Below are 17,357 nucleotides of genomic sequence, written 5' to 3' on the forward strand. Positions count from 1 at the left end.
CAACCATTCCCTAGAGATGCTTTGTTCACTATTATGTTGCAAATGAACAAATTTCCTCCTATAAAAGCACCAGACATTTTGAGACCACATACCTATAGCAGATTGTACACAATATATTTACAAAGGAAAATATTTCCTAAAACCGGGTCTCTACACATGTAAGCCTCAGAGTTCTCTAGGTATAGAATGATCTAGTGTAGTACCATGATACATATTAGAACCAATATTAGTTGTATTCCTCTCCATTCCACCATAGGTTGTGCATCAGCTTTTAATGGTTAAGTACTTGTTTATTCACAATGTATATACATTTTTGCAAACACCAAGATCCCTTTCATAATATGCCTTGCCTCTGGATATCATATGTTTTTGTTCATGGTTGTGACCCATATTAATAAAAAAAATCATTGAATGTTTCTACAGTATTGGTAGAATCCTTGCTAAAAAGAGGAAATTTCCTTGCACATTGATCTTTTCCCCAGGAGCATAAACCTTCAAACCCATGTTGTTCCTTCTATTTCAGCATGATCTAATTGAGTCTGAATTTCAATTTCAGAGTATTGCTCTATAATTGGCACCTGCTCTCTGAGTATCATCATTCCATTGGTTGGCTTCATGAATCATTTATCCCAGCTAGTTCAAAGTATTTGAGATTTTAGTGAAAATTTTCCTAGCCTGCCAGGTTTCACGTTAACTTTTGGGTGAACCTTACAGATCATTTTTTCCACTTTCTCCTCTATGTATCACATCCTGATTGCATTGGTTGTTTTCAGAAATGAACCATAAATAACTGTATAAGTCATTCAATTCCGTCAAAGACGTTTCAACCTCTCAAAGATCACATCGTACCACTGATCTCAGCAAATCTCATAGAGAGCTGAGACAGATTCCAATTATCTCTATATTTGGACTCTCTTAACTAGTAAGAACTTTACCATAACTTGGTTACCCAACAGATCTGCTATGACACAATAGTATTTTGATATGTTTTTATGTACTTAGCCCTTGTGAAATGCATAGATTTATACTGTCTCTCCAATTATTTGGTACCCATATTTTCCAAAGAATTGCCATGTCTGGTTCAATCCAGAGTCCGGCTCTGATTAACTCTCTTTTAATTTAAAACCTTCTGTAACTGAACATTGCAGATATAATCTATTCCCTAAACATCATATGCTTTTCTCTTTCCAATAGTGCACCTTTAAATTTGGTATCTTTGTTCTGGTTATGTCCTGTGTTTGTAATTGAGAATATATGTCAATATCTTCCCCTGAAGCTTTCACAATTTATCCCTACATTTCATCGTGTTACATTTCTTGTCTCACAGGAAAATGAACCAGTGTTACCCAAATGTTGGGAAAGATCTATTCCCCATACACTTATGAGCATGTCATGGATATAAGACCTATAATTTTACAGATCAACTTCTTCTCACATATATTAAACTTAACGCTCCTTTTTTTTTTAATCCTGATACTCTTTATTACCCATGATCTTGTTATAACCCTTTTAATTTTTAAAGGCTGTATTACAAAATATCTTTGTTAAGCTCCTATTTCAACCACGCATCTTATTTCAATGCCATTCACTTCTAAATTTTATTTGACAGTTGATCCAGAAGAACTGATTATTAACATATTGTCTTGTAATTCCAATCACTCTTGCTCTTTCACATGTAAAAGAATTTCATCACATCTAGGAATACAGTGGCATCAAGGAAATCCCAGTAATACCATTACATTTTATTTACACACATATTCACAGACAATGGGTTTTAATTCTATTTTGAAATCTTCATTGACCATACCTAGATCCACAGTGGAACTTTGAATACTCGATTGAATTATTTTCAACAGCAACTCTTTTGTTCCTGTAGGCAAAAGACCATACATTAGTTTCTATTTTTATATCATTGAGGTTTGGGGGATTGAATAAGATGATTCTCTATTGCCATGGCTAGTGCAGCACTGGTTGGCACAGCATATATAATATCTCCACAAATTTATTGAGATACTTTTGTCTGACATTTCTTTCCTAATAAACAAAGGAAACAGCTTGCATTTTGCACTGTGATTCCTGCAGCTAGGTACTCGTTTCATTTTCTGATGTCAGGAAAATATGTTGCTTATCTCTCTTGAAAGGATAAATTTTGTCTCAATGGCAGTGCTTGTCTCATAATGTAAAAATCTCTAGACTGTAGCCTTTCATTCTGATTGATACCCAGGTCAACCATTCCCTAGAGATGCTTTGTTCACTATTATGTTGCAAATGAACAAATTTCCTCCTATAAAAGCACCAGACATTTTGAGACCACATACCTATAGCAGATTGTACACAATATATTTACAAAGGAAAATATTTCCTAAAGCCTCAGAGTTCTCTAGGTATAGAATGATCTAGTGTAGTACCATGATACATATTAGAACCAATATTAGTTGTATTCCTCTCCATTCCACCATAGGTTGTGCGTCAGCTTTTAATGGTTAAGTACTTGTTTATTCACAATGTATATACGTTTTTGCAAACACCAAGATCCCTTTCATAATATGCCTTGCCTCTGGATATCATATGTTTTTGTTCATGGTTGTGTCCCATATTAATAAAAAATCATTGAATGTTTCTACAGTATTGGTAGAATCCTTGCTAATAAGAGGAAATTTCCTTGCTCATTGATCTTTTCCCCAGGAGCATAAACCTTCAAACCCATGTTGTTCCTTCTATTACAGCATGACTAATTGAGTCTGAATTTCAATTCCAGAGAATTGCTCTATAATTGGCACCTGCTCTCTGAGTATCATCATTCAATTGTTTGGCTTCATGAATCATTTATCCCAGCTAGTTCAAAGTATTTGAGATTTTAGTGAAAATTTTCCTAGCTTGCCAGGTTTCACGTTAACTTTTGGGTGAACCTTGCAGACCATTTTTTTTCACTTTCTCCTCTATGTATCACATCCTGATTGCATTGGTTGTTTTCAGAAATGAACCATAAATAACTGTGTAAGTCATTCAATTCGGTCAAAGACTTTTGAACCTCTCAAAGATCACATCATACCACTGATCTCAGCAAATCTCATAGAGAGCTGAGACAGATTCCAATTATCTCTATATTTGGACTCTCTTAACTAGTAAGAACTTTACTGTAACTTGGTTACCCAATAGATAAGCTATTACACAATAGTATTTTGATATGTTTTTATTGACTTAGCCCTTGTGAAATGCATAGATTTATACTGTCTCTCCAATTATTTGGTACCCACATTTTCCAAAGAATTGCCATTTCTGGTTCAATCCAGAGTCCGGCTCTGAGTAACTCTCTTTTAATTTAAAACCTTCTGTACCTGAACATTGCAGATATAATCTATTCCCTAAACATCATATGCTTTTCTCTTTTCAATAGTGCACCTTTAAATTTGGTATCTTTGTTCTGGTTATGTCCTGTGTTTGTAATTGAGAATATATGTCAATATCTTCCCCTGAAGCTTCCACAATTTATCCCTACATTTCATCGTGTTACATTTCTTGTCTCACAGGAAAATGAACCAGTGTTACCCAAATGTTGGGAAAGATCTATTCCCCATACACTTATGAGCATGTCATGGATATAAGACCTATAATTTTACAGATCAACTTCTTCTCACATATATTAAACTTAACGCTCCTTTTTTTTTAATCCTGATACTCTTTATTACCCATGATCTTGTTATAACCCTTTTAATTTTTAAAGGCTGTATTACAAAATATCTTTGTTAAGCTCCTATTTCAACCACGCGTCTTATTTCAATGCCCCTCACTTCTAAATTTTATTTGACAGTTGATCCAGAAAAACTGATTATTAACATATTGTCTTGTAATTCCAATCACTCTTGCTCTTTCACATGTAAAAGAATTTCATCACATCTAGGAATACAGTGGCATCAAGGAAATCCCAGTAATACCATTACATTTTATTTACACACATATTCACAGACAATGGGTTTAAATTTTATTTTGAAATCTTCATTGACCATACCTAGATCCACACTGGAACTTTGAATACTCGATTGAATTATTTTCAACAGCAACTCTTTTGTTCCTGTAGGCAAAAGACCATACATTAGTTTCTATTTTTATATCATTGAGGTTTGGGGGATTGAATAAGATGATTCTCTATTACCATGGCTAGTGCAGCACTGGTTGGCACAGCATATATAATATCTCCACAAATTTATTGAGATACTTTTGTCTGAAATTTCTTTCCTAATAAACAAAGGAAACAGCTTGCATTTTGCACTGTGATTACTGCAGCTAGGTACTCGTTTCATTTTCTGATGTCAGGAAAATATGTTGCTTATCTCTCTTGAAAGGATAAATTTTGTCTCAATGGCAGTGCTTGTCTCATAATGTAAAAATCCCTAGACTGTAGCCTTTCATTCTGATTGATACCCAGGTCAACCATTCCCTAGAGATGCTTTGTTCACTATTATGTTGCAAATGAACAAATTTCCTCCTATAAAAGCACCAGACATTTTGAGACCACATACCTATAGCAGATTGTACACAATATATTTACAAAGGAAAATATTTCCTAAAACCGGGTCTCTACACAAGTAAGCCTCAGAGTTCTCTAGGTATAGAATGATCTAGTGTAGTACCATGATACATATTAGAACCAATATTAGTTGTATTCCTCTCCATTCCACCATAGGTTGTGCGTCAGCTTTTAATGGTTAAGTACTTGTTTATTCACAATGTATATACATTTTTACAAACACCAAGATCCCTTTCATAATATGCCTTGCCTCTGGATATCATATGTTTTTCTTCATGGTTGTGACCCATATTAATAAAAAAAAATCATTGAATGTTTCTACAGTATTGGTAGAATCCTTGCTAAAAAGAGGAAATTTCCTTGCACATTGATCTTTTCCCCAGGAGCATAAACCTTCAAACCCATGTTGTTCCTTCTATTTCAGCATGATCTAATTGAGTCTGAATTTCAATTTCAGAGTATTGCTCTATAATTGGCACCTGCTCTCTGAGTATCATCATTCCATTGGTTGGCTTCATGAATCATTTATCCCAGCTAGTTCAAAGTATTTGAGATTTTAGTGAAAATTTTCCTAGCCTGCCAGGTTTCACGTTAACTTTTGGGTGAACCTTACAGATCATTTTTTCCACTTTCTCCTCTATGTATCACATCCTGATTGCATTGGTTGTTTTCAGAAATGAACCATAAATAACTGTATAAGTCATTCAATTCCGTCAAAGACTTTTCAACCTCTCAAAGATCACATCGTATCACTGATCTCAGCAAATCTCATAGAGAGCTGAGACAGATTCCAATTATCTCTATATTTGGACTCTCTTAACTAGTAAGAACTTTACCATAACTTGGTTACCCAACAGATCTGCTATGACACAATAGTATTTTGATATGTTTTTATAGACTTAGCCCTTGTGAAATGCATAGATTTATACTGTCTCTCCAATTATTTGGTACCCATATTTTCCAAAGAATTGCCATGTCTGGTTTAATCCAGAGTCCGGCTCTGATTAACTCTCTTTTAATTTAAAACCTTCTGTAACTGAACATTGCAGATATAATCTATTCCCTAAACATCATATGCTTTTCTCTTTCCAATAGTGCACCTTTAAATTTGGTATCTTTGTTCTGGTTATGTCCTGTGTTTGTAATTGAGAATATATGTCAATATCTTCCCCTGAAGCTTCCACAATTTATCCCTACATTTCATCGTGTTACATTTCTTGTCTCACAGGAAAATGAACCAGTGTAACCCAAATGTTGGGAAAGATCTATTCCCCATACTCTTATGAGCATGTCATGGATATAAGACCTATAATTTTACAGATCAACATCTTCTCACATATATTAAACTTAACGCTCCTTTTTTTTAATCCTCATACTCTTTATTACCCATGATCTTGTTATAACCCTTTTAATTTTTAAAGGCTGTATTACAAAATATCTTTGTTAAGCTCCTATTTCAACCACGCATCTTATTTCAATGCCATTCACTTCTGAATTTTATTTGACAGTTGATCCAGAAGAACTGATTATTAACATATTGTCTTGTAATTCCAATCACTCTTGCTCTTTCACATGTAAAAGAATTTCATCACATCTAGGAATACAGTGGCATCAAGGAAATCCCAGTAATACCATTACATTTTATTTACACACATATTCACAGACAATGGGTTTTAATTCTATTTTGAAATCTTCATTGACCATACCTAGATCCACAGTGGAACTTTGAATACTCGATTGAATTATTTTCAACAGCAACTCTTTTGTTCCTGTAGGCAAAAGACCATACATTAGTTTCTATTTTTATATCATTGAGGTTTGGGGGATTGAATAAGATGATTCTCTATTGCCATGGCTAGTGCAGCACTGGTTGGCACAGCATATATAATATCTCCACAAATTTATTGAGATACTTTTGTCTGACATTTCTTTCCTAATAAACAAAGGAAACAGCTTGCATTTTGCACTGTGATTCCTGCAGCTAGGTACTCGTTTCATTTTCTGATGTCAGGAAAATATGTTGCTTATCTCTCTTGAAAGGATAAATTTTGTCTCAATGGCAGTGCTTGTCTCATAATGTAAAAATCCCTAGACTGTAGCCTTTCATTCGGATTGATACCCAGGTCAACCATTCCCTAGAGATGCTTTGTTCGCTATTATGTTGCAAATGAACAAATTTCCTCCTATAAAAGCACCAGACATTTTGAGACCACATACCTAATGCAGATTGTACACAATATATTTACAAAGGAAAATATTTCCTAAAGCCTCAGAGTTCTCTAGGTATAGAATGATCTAGTGTAGTACCATGATACATATTAGAACCAATATTAGTTGTATTCCTCTCCATTCCACCATAGGTTGTGCGTCAGCTTTTAATGGTTAAGTACTTGTTTATTCACAATGTATATACATTTTTGCAAACACCAAGATCCCTTTCATAATATGCCTTGCCTCTGGATATCATATGTTTTTGTTCATGGTTGTGACCCATATTAATAAAAAATCATTGAATGCTTCTACAGTATTGGTAGAATCCTTGCTAATAAGAGGAAATTTCCTTGCTCATTGATCTTTTCCCCAGGAGCATAAACCTTCAAACCCATGTTGTTCCTTCTATTTCAGCATGACTAATTGAGTCTGAATTTCAATTCCAGAGAATTGCTCTATAATTGGCACCTGCTCTCTGAGTATCATCATTCCATTGTTTGGCTTCATGAATCAGTTATCCCAGCTAGTTCAAAGTATTTGAGATTTTAGTGAAAATTTTCCTAGCTTGCCAGGTTTCACGTTAACTTTTGGGTGAACCTTGCAGACCATTTTTTTCCACTTTCTCCTCTATGTATCACATCCTGATTGCATTGGTTGTTTTCAGAAATGAACCATAAATAACTGTGTAAGTCATTCAATTCCGTCAAAGACTTTTGAACCTCTCAAAGATCACATCGTACCACTGATCTCAGCAAATCTCATAGAGAGCTGAGACAGATTCCAATTATCTGTATATTTGGACTCTCTTAACTAGTAAGAACTTTACTGTAACTTGGTTACCCAGTAGATAAGCTATTACACAATAGTATTTTGATATGTTTTTATTGACTTAGCCCTTGTGAAATGCATAGATTTATACTGTCTCTCCAATTATTTGGTACCCACATTTTCCAAAGAATTGCCATGTCTGGTTCAATCCAGAGTCCGGCTCTGAGTAACTCTCTTTTAATTTAAAACCTTCTGTACCTGAACATTGCAGATATAATCTATTCCCTAAACATCATATGCTTTTCTCTTTCCAATAGTGCACCTTTAAATTTGGTATCTTTGTTCTGGTTATGTCCTGTGTTTGTAATTGAGAATATATGTCAATATCTTCCCCTGAAGCTTCCACAATTTATCCCTACATTTCATCGTGTTACATTTCTTGTCTCACAGGAAAATGAACCAGTGTAACCCAAATGTTGGGAAAGATCTATTCCCCATACACTTATGAGCATGTCATGGATATAAGACCTATAATTTTACAGATCAAATTCTTCTCACATATATTAAACTTAACGCTCCTTTTTTTTTTAATCCTGATACTCTTTATTACCCATGATCTTGTTATAACCCTTTTAATTTTTAAAGGCTGTATTACAAAATATCTTTGTTAAGCTCCTATTTCAACCACGCGTCTTATTTCAATGCCCCTCACTTCTAAATTTTATTTGACAGTTGATCCAGAAAAACTGATTATTAACATATTGTCTTGTAATTCCAATCACTCTTGCTCTTTCACATGTAAAAGAATTTCATCACATCTAGGAATACAGTGGCATCAAGGAAATCCCAGTAATACCATTACATTTTATTTACACACATATTCACAGACAATGGGTTTAAATTTTATTTTGAAATCTTCATTGACCATACCTAGATCCACACTGGAACTTTGAATACTCGATTGAATTATTTTCAACAGCAACTCTTTTGTTCCTGTAGGCAAAAGACCATACATTAGTTTCTATTTTTATATCATTGAGGTTTGGGGGATTGAATAAGATGATTCTCTATTACCATGGCTAGTGCAGCACTGGTTGGCACAGCATATATAATATCTCCACAAATTTATTGAGAAACTTTTGTCTGAAATTTCTTTCCTAATAAACAAAGGAAACAGCTTGCATTTTGCACTGTGATTACTGCAGCTAGGTACTCGTTTCATTTTCTGATGTCAGGAAAATATGTTGCTTATCTCTCTTGAAAGGATAAATTTTGTCTCAATGGCAGTGCTTGTCTCATAATGTAAAAATCCCTAGACTGTAGCCTTTCATTCTGATTGATACCCAGGTCAACCATTCCCTAGAGATGCTTTGTTCACTATTATGTTGCAAATGAACAAATTTCCTCCTATAAAAGCACCAGACATTTTGAGACCACATACCTATAGCAGATTGTACACAATATATTTACAAAGGAAAATATTTCCTAAAACCGGGTCTCTACACATGTAAGCCTCAGAGTTCTCTAGGTATAGAATGATCTAGTGTAGTACCATGATACATATTAGAACCAATATTAGTTGTATTCCTCTCCATTCCACCATAGGTTGTGCGTCAGCTTTTAATGGTTAAGTACTTGTTTATTCACAATGTATATACATTTTTGCAAACGCCAAGATCCCTTTCATAATATGCCTTGCCTCTGGATATCATATGTTTTTGTTCATGGTTGTGACCCATATTAATAAAAAAAATCATTGAATGTTTCTACAGTATTGGTAGAATCCTTGCTAAAAAGAGGAAATTTCCTTGCACATTGATCTTTTCCCCAGGAGCATAAACCTTCAAACCCATGTTGTTCCTTCTATTTCAGCATGATCTAATTGAGTCTGAATTTCAATTTCAGAGTATTGCTCTATAATTGGCACCTGCTCTCTGAGTATCATCATTCCATTGTTTGGCTTCATGAATCAGTTTTCCCAGCTAGTTCAAAGTATTTGAGATTTTAGTGAAAATTTTCCTAGCCTGCCAGGTTTCACGTTAACTTTTGGGTGAACCTTACAGATCATTTTTTCCACTTTCTCCTCTATGTATCACATCCTGATTGCCTTGGTTGTTTTCAGAAATGAACCATAAATAACTGTGTAAGTCATTCAATTCCGTCAAAGACTTTTCAACCTCTCAAAGATCACATCGTACCACTGATCTCAGCAAATCTCATAGAGAGCTCAGACAGATTTCAATTATCTCTATATTTGGACTCTCTTAACTAGTAAAAACTTTACCGTAACTTGGTTACCCAACAGATCTGCTATTACACAATAGTATTTTGATGCCTAGCCTTTTGCTATTTTTCTCCAAACTCTGCTAATGATAAGGAAACATGCATGGAAATAGTAAATGGTTCTCAGGGTCCGTGAATTTTTCCTTCCATAGGGATATCTTTTAATTGACTCAGCCCTTGTGAAACGCATAGATTTATACTGTCTCTCCATTTATTTGGTACCCACATTTTCCAAAGAATTTCCATGTCTGGTTCAATCCAGAGTCTGGTTCTTAGTAACTCTCTTTTAATTTAAAACCTTCTGTTCGTGAACATTGCAGATATAATCTATTCCCTAAATATCATATGGATTTCTCTTTCCAATACTGTACCTAAAATGTATTCTAGATCCATATATCTGAGCATTGTTTCCTCCTATTCTTCTTTCTTCAAATATGAATATTTTTTGAATGAGGTTTATAAAGTTTTATTCAACAAGAGTACTACTTTGCAACTGGTAACTAGTTATGTCCTCGCATATTTATGAAATTTTAAGCTAATTATAACCCCCACCTATTTTCCATTTAAAGACTTGATTATTATTGTTCATAGAAGAATCCATCTTTGTTTGATTTTCCTTTTTTTTGGTTAAACCATCTTTCATTCCTGTGGGAAAATAATTTGTGGAATTGCAACAAGCCTCTTTTAAATGTTCTATCTTCAACAGTGAAGGCATGTGACTGCTTACCATAGTTTCTTCTAATTTGTGCATTATGATTTGCTTGAAAATATTTCAATATATTGTGCGCCATGTATTTGAAGTGCATTTTCATATTACTGAAACTGTGAAGATTCACCAATGTGTTTTATGGCCTGATGCTATGTGAAGAAGGATTGCCACATTCACAACATCCTTCTACAAGGACACACATCTCTGAGATATATCATCCTTCATTACATGATTCATAATTTGTCAGCCACTGCATGCAACTTATGAAACAAAAAGCAAGCACTTCTTTTCATATCACATAGGAAAAGGTGTAGTTTTTGAGTTTAGGATGCACACATGGCTTATCTTCAGATTGATCATCTTCACACAGCTTATTGTGAAAAGTAGCTAATTGTTGTTCCTCAAATGATTCTTGGTAGACAAAAGGAATATTATTCACCTTTCCGGGAGACAGACAAATGATCACTTTATCCAAGTAGGTCAACTTTTGTGAACCAGAAAGTTTATATTCTATTTCTTATACAATTCTGGGTAAGAGGTTAATGAATTGACCCTAGATGATTAAAAGTGAGATGACTGTATATCTGTATGTTCCTCTGCATCATGCATATGCACAAACATGATACAATATAGTGTCTATCATTAACTTTAATGGGAATAAACATGGTTAAATTTGTTTCAGTAATTCATATAAAGCAACTTCTTTAAAAAAGAATTGACTAAATCTCAATCACCAAAAGAAGAGACTATAGGGATAAAATATTCACAAAGGCATTCAGAAACAGTATTTCCCAACTTCTTATAGGATGAGCATACTAAATCCATTGAAGACATCTATCTATATTTAGTGGATGGGCTCTTGTCAGAAAGAACTTTGGCAAGAATATACTTGAGTTTGTGATTTTTATTTTTGTGGCCTAAATACACCACCTATAGGGATGTATTTATTTAAGATATTTCCATGAAGTCATAGCACAATCTTTTGCGCAGTTCTTAACCCTCACCAAAATAATAATAATAATAATAATAATAATAATAATAATAATAATAATAATGAAATCATTTTCTCTGTTGCCGTTACCTCCCAGACAATCTTGGTTTTTATATTACCCTCAAACATATATGACAATATAATTGTATCTATGTTAAATCTTCAATCCAAGGAGGGAAAATTATGATATCTGTTGTTTTGCAAAATATAAGTTAAAATATTAATTTTATGCTGAATTCACCTCGTGGCCTAAAAATGAGTATTATATAATTTGGAGATGGATGAAACATTATATTGGGCAGACAAATGGAAGGTGGAGTAGAAACTAGGGAAAGAGAAGACAGAGAAAATGAAAGAGGGATAGGACACAGAGACAGGGGAAAAGAACATAGTAGCAGAAACTTAAACCTGGAGAAACCTCAACATTTAAAGGGCCCCACAGATATGGAAGATAGTTAGTGGTAGATTTGCCCAATTTAGGCACACAGCATGTATTCATATTAACTTATTTGTGTTTTCATTGCCATATCATTTTTGGGTTTGGAGAGAGACCACAACAAATTGGAGCCCAATGTATTCATTTGAACTCAATCAACCTTAGATAAAAATTCACTGCCCCCAAACACCTGAATGAGCTTAGTCATTGATATAGGCTGAAGCAGTATTGATTTGAAGGTGGCTGGGTGTTTCAAGGCCTACACAGAATGGCAGATAGGAATCTACACTGGATGAGAGCCTTTCTGTGTTCGTTTCCACCTATCTTTCATTCCTCACAGTGCCTCCCCCACCCCAAACAACAATATAGATAATGTGGCTCTTTTTATATTCAGTTTCTCCTGTAAATAAAGAGTCACAAAACAAAGGTACAAAGTTCTCTCTATCAGGTAACTCATTGATATAAATGCAAAAATATAACCATTTGATACTTAAAGATGGGAAATTTCAAATTCAGTTCTAAACTAGAAAGGGAATATTAGTAACTGACTCCAAGAAGAGATAGCAGTGAGAATTGCCTGATAAGAACAAGTGTTAATTAAGTGAAGTCTGTAGCTCCAGATTTAGAACATAACGTACAGATATTATAATAAGTATTAACTAAATAAATGTCTGTGTCTCACGGTATAGAGCACAACAAATAGATGATATAACTGGATGGCTGTTTTAGGCAGAGAGATTAACAATTAAAGTCTAGCTGCTTCCTATTGGGAGATATTAGTGAAATTTTTAGTTAATTGCTTTAAAAATTGTATAAGGATATAGTACTCCAATAAATCTTATAGGATACTCTTATTTTGCCTAACGTGGGCTTCATGGAAATTTTCCGTTTAAATCCTGGTTTGAAAAGTAGCCTCTTGTAAGTAGGTATAGAAAGACCTGTGAATCAATTTGTTAAAGTATGCAGGAGACTCATATTCTCTACAGTGGACTCCATTGGAATTTAGATTTAGTATTCTGTCATGACAATTAAAAGGTCCTAAATATGATAAACTGTGTGTGATTTTGAGTAGTGTGGATATTATATACTTTCTCTAGCACAGAGTGCAATCTACATATTTTTCTGCTTACAAGTTGATGATATAGTGATTTTTGGAAATTTTTTTCTATTTGTGTTTTAGGAAATATGATTAAGGTATCTACACCTTCCACAGTTATAGAGATCATATTTGATAAACAGAGATTACTGAAAATCTAGATTTTAGAAAATGTATATATATATGTGTGTGTGTATACATATTTGTGTGTATATGTGTGTTGTGTATATATATGTGTGTGTGTGTGTGTGTGTGTGTGTGTGTGTGTGTGTGTGTGTGTGTGTACATATGTATTGCATTATAAACATGTTTGGTGAATTTCATCATCTGACATGCTGAACTAACTGGCCTGACTGAACTTCTAATATTTTGGTTTTTCATACAGTTCTAGTCACTATGCAGACATGAGAACAATCCTTGGTTTGGCCTTCTTTAGGCCAATGAATTCCCCCATTTCTTAACCCTTCTCACTCCCCTCAGATATATCTCAACACCCATATCAGCGTGAAGAAATTATGAAGATGTATTGTTCCAGTTTCATAGTGTTTAGGGCTGGATGTGGTTATTATTGGTTTTCTTTGGTACTGAAAATTTTGAAATACAGGTCTTGGACCTAGTCCATTTATTAATGTAATTATAAACAGATATGAGATATTTAACATAGTGAGTTATGTGCCAAATAGTAATTTCCTGGAACTGTGTCTATATTTAGGGTATTTTAAAGTATTTTATTCAGAAATGCCTGAGAGTAAGTAACAGAGAACAGTCCAGATTATGTCACATATTTTTGGTTTGAAAAAATGTCAGAAGTCCACAGAATATGATGTTCAATATTATTTATTCACTTGTTGTTTAGACTAGTCTTCTGACAGTTTTCCCTGTATTGGATACAAAGAAGAAACCAAGCATCTTTGAATTAATCCAGATGAATTTAAACAGCCACTAGGCAGGAATTGCCTCTTTGATTCTACAGGGATAATACTGTCTAAAGTAAGAACACAAATACAGATTAAAACATCCTGATTATACAGAATAGGCTCTTCCTTAATATGCCTGCTCCTGTAAGTCTGCCAAATGACCATGGCCAATTGGCTAAAGACATATGCTCCAATGTGTTGAAGTAAAGGACTGTCCAAGTGATCAGTGGTCTGTTTAAATAGGCTAAATTTTGGAAGCTGTGTTGGCTTTCCTATATAATTTCAGTTAATATTGGCCATTCTTGGATTTCTGATGGGGTACATGATAGACTGGGTGTTAGGTTTCTTGTATTTTCTAAATTAAAAAATAGTAATAGTTGTTTTCAATTATATCTGAGAGAAAGTACTCTTTTAATCAGACAAAAAAGGGGAAGTATTGGATAACCAGGGGACTGATTATATTTGATGTTAATTCCTTTCTCCTATGGGAGGTTGCAAACAAGAAATGAGTCAGCATTCAGGTGATTTCTAGTATGCCTTCCCACCTTAATTTGTAAAATAAAGAAGAGCTGATGACTGAGCAGAGTAAGGAAGTTGGTTGGAAAGTTGTAGGAGAGAAGAAAGAAAAAAATTCAAAAGGGAGAGGATGCAGAGGAGGAGGAACAAGAAGAAAATCAGAGCAAAAGCACATGGATTGGAGAAGCCTCAATTACTAAAGTGTCTTATAGAAGTGGATGAAGCTAGTGTAGTGTTATGGTAGATCTGCACAATCTAGGTGCACAGAGTGCTTTCATATTAACTGAATTGTCTTTTAATTACTGGGATATTGGGCTGATAATTTCATCAGTGCATAAGTTTTTATTACCTTGATGGAAGTTTGTTGGCTGCTTCTAACACAGATACTTCAGAAAAATCTTTAATGAAAAAGTATCTAACCCATTATGCTGCCTGTGAATGAAGGACATACCACAATTCAAAGTGGCCATGCATGGGAGAGTATTTGATGTCTGTGAACAGATAAGTAACGAACTGTACATTAACTGAATTGTCCTTTAATTACTGGGGTTTAGGGGAAGAAGGTGGAGGGAAAGAGCCCAAGTCTTGCCAGAGTTCCTGTGCTCTTGGCAGGTGGACACAGGCAGACTTCCAGATGATTTCCACTCTGCACCTGGTGGCCTTATGACTCTGTGAAGTCACTGGACCCCCTCGACAGGGGATAGACAAGGGGAAGCCCCTGATACCAGGGGCCCTGGGTTGACACCCTTGGCCCTGGAGATACAGGAGAGAGGGCAGAGGGAGAGAGGTTCCCATGCAGGTAAGAGTCCTTAGTCAGGTCTGTGGCTGGAGAACAGGAATACCTTATGTGTGTCGAATTGAATCAACTTCTAAGGAGAAAGCCTATCCCATTGCCCAAGCACAGCAAGCCTTGTTGAACAGAGAGAGTCTTTGGTTTTAGCGATTTATTGTAGAAAGGTAGGGAAAAAAGAGAGAAGGGAGAGAGACTGGCCACAGCCAAGAAGAGGGAAGGGGGGAAAAAGAGAGAAAGAGGAAAAGCTAGAGTGTAAGAGCTTAGATTGAACAAAGAGAGAGAGAGGACAGTGTAAGAAGGGGCTAAGTCCTTCTTATAGAGGGCTGTTATCTTGTTGTTGCTAGGTAATTGGGAGGAGTATAGCCTGAGGGTCAGATGTTTAGAACATTGTCTATGTGACTAAAAGCCATGCTTCTCCTGTGGGGGTGGTGGGGGCAGTAACTTCTACAGGAGACATGGGTCTAGGAGACATGAGGGAATGCCTTCCATCCCATGTAGGTGGGATTTACCACCACTGTGTACTGGGGTTCAGACCTCAGCTTGACTGGAGACAAGCCTGTCTGTGCACATCCCATTGACCCACACTGTGACATATTTGTGTTGGTGATTTACTGCAACACATTAGTATTCATGATACCATATTCTCATGTTTAGTTGGTTACTTATCTGTTCACAGACATCAAATACTCTCCCATGCATGGCCACTTTGAATTGTGGTATGTCCTTCATTCACAGGCAGCATATGGATTAGATACTTTTTCATTAAAGTTTTTTTCTGAAGTATCTGTGTTAGAAGTAGCCAACGAAATTACATCAAGGTAATGAAAACTTCTGCACTAATGAAATTATCTAAAACGTTTTTCCAGTGGGTTTTTTTTTTCTTTTTGCTGTTGTTGTTGTTTATTTTGTATTTTATGTCTGAAACTTCCATTTTTTTATGTATTTTCCTCAATTACATTTCCAATGCTATCTCAAAAGTCTCCCCCTCCCCCCACTTCCCCTACCCACCCATTCCCATTTTTTGGCCCTGGTGTTCTCCTGTACTGGGACATATATAAAGTTTGCCTGTCCAATGGCCGACTAGGCCATCTTTTGATACATATGCACCTAGAGTCAAGAGCTCCGGGGTACTGGTTAGTTCATAATGTTGTTCCACCTATAGGGTTGCAGATCTCTTTAGCTCCTTGGATACTTTCTCTAGCTCCTCCATTGGGGGCCCTATGATCCATCCAATAGTTGACTGTGAGCATCCACTTCTGTGTTTACTAGGCCCCGGCCTAGTCTCACAAGGGACAGCTATATCACGGTCCTTGCAACAAACGCTTGCTAGTGTATGCAATGGTGTCATCGTTTGGAGGCTAATTATGGGATGGATCCCCGGATATGGCAGTCTCTAGATGGTCCATCCTTTTGTCTCAGCTCCAAACTTTGTCTCTGTAACTCCTTCCATGTGTGATTGTTTCCAATTCTAAGAAGGAGCAAAGTGTCCACAATTTGGTCTTCGGTCTTCTTCAGTATCATGTGTTTTTCATATTGTACCTTATATCTCGCTATACTAAGTTTCTGGGCTAATATCCACTTATCAATGAGTACATATCATTTGAGATCTTTTGTGATTGTGCTACCTCACTCAGGATGATGCCCTCCAGGTCTAACCATTTGCCTAGGAATTTCATAAATTCATTCTTTTTAATAGCAGAGTAGTATTCCATTGTGTAAATGTATCACATTTTTTGTATCCATTCCTCTGTTGAGGGGCATCTGGGTTCTTTCCAGCTTCTGGCTATTATAAATAAGGCTGCTATGAACATAGTGGAGCATGTGTCCTTCTTACTGGTTGGGACATCTTCTGGAAATATGCCCAGGAGAGGTATTGCAGGATCCACCAGTAGTACTATGTCCAATTTTCTGAGGAACCGCCAGACCGATTTCCAGAGTGGTTGTACAAGCTTGCAATCCCACCAACAATGGAGGAGTGTTCCTCTTTCTCCACATCCAGGCCAGCATCTGCTGTCACCTGAATTTTTGATCTCAGCCATTCTGACTGGTGGGAGATGGAATCTCAGGGTTGTTTTGATTTGCATTTCTCTGATGATTAAGGATGTTGAA

General features: G+C 35.6%; 1 protein-coding gene across 2 annotated transcripts in view; it reads right to left on the minus strand.

Moving 5' to 3' along the window:
- The window catches only part of Skint5 (selection and upkeep of intraepithelial T cells 5), a 521,613-nt gene that overhangs the window by 368,768 nt on the left and 135,488 nt on the right, over positions 1-17,357 (minus strand). For both annotated transcript variants that reach the window (NM_001167878.1, NM_001167876.1), the window contains exons 13-16: positions 8,438-8,500; positions 6,235-6,297; positions 4,010-4,072; positions 1,808-1,870 (exon numbers count right to left, since the gene is read on the minus strand). In NM_001167878.1, the coding sequence (NP_001161350.1) occupies positions 1,808-1,870; positions 4,010-4,072; positions 6,235-6,297; positions 8,438-8,500 (252 nt within the window). The remainder of the gene's footprint in view (positions 1-1,807; positions 1,871-4,009; positions 4,073-6,234; positions 6,298-8,437; positions 8,501-17,357) is intronic.

Source organism: Mus musculus, chromosome 4, assembly GCF_000001635.26.
Source record: "Mus musculus strain C57BL/6J chromosome 4, GRCm38.p6 C57BL/6J".
Taxonomy (NCBI): Eukaryota; Metazoa; Chordata; class Mammalia; order Rodentia; family Muridae; genus Mus; species Mus musculus.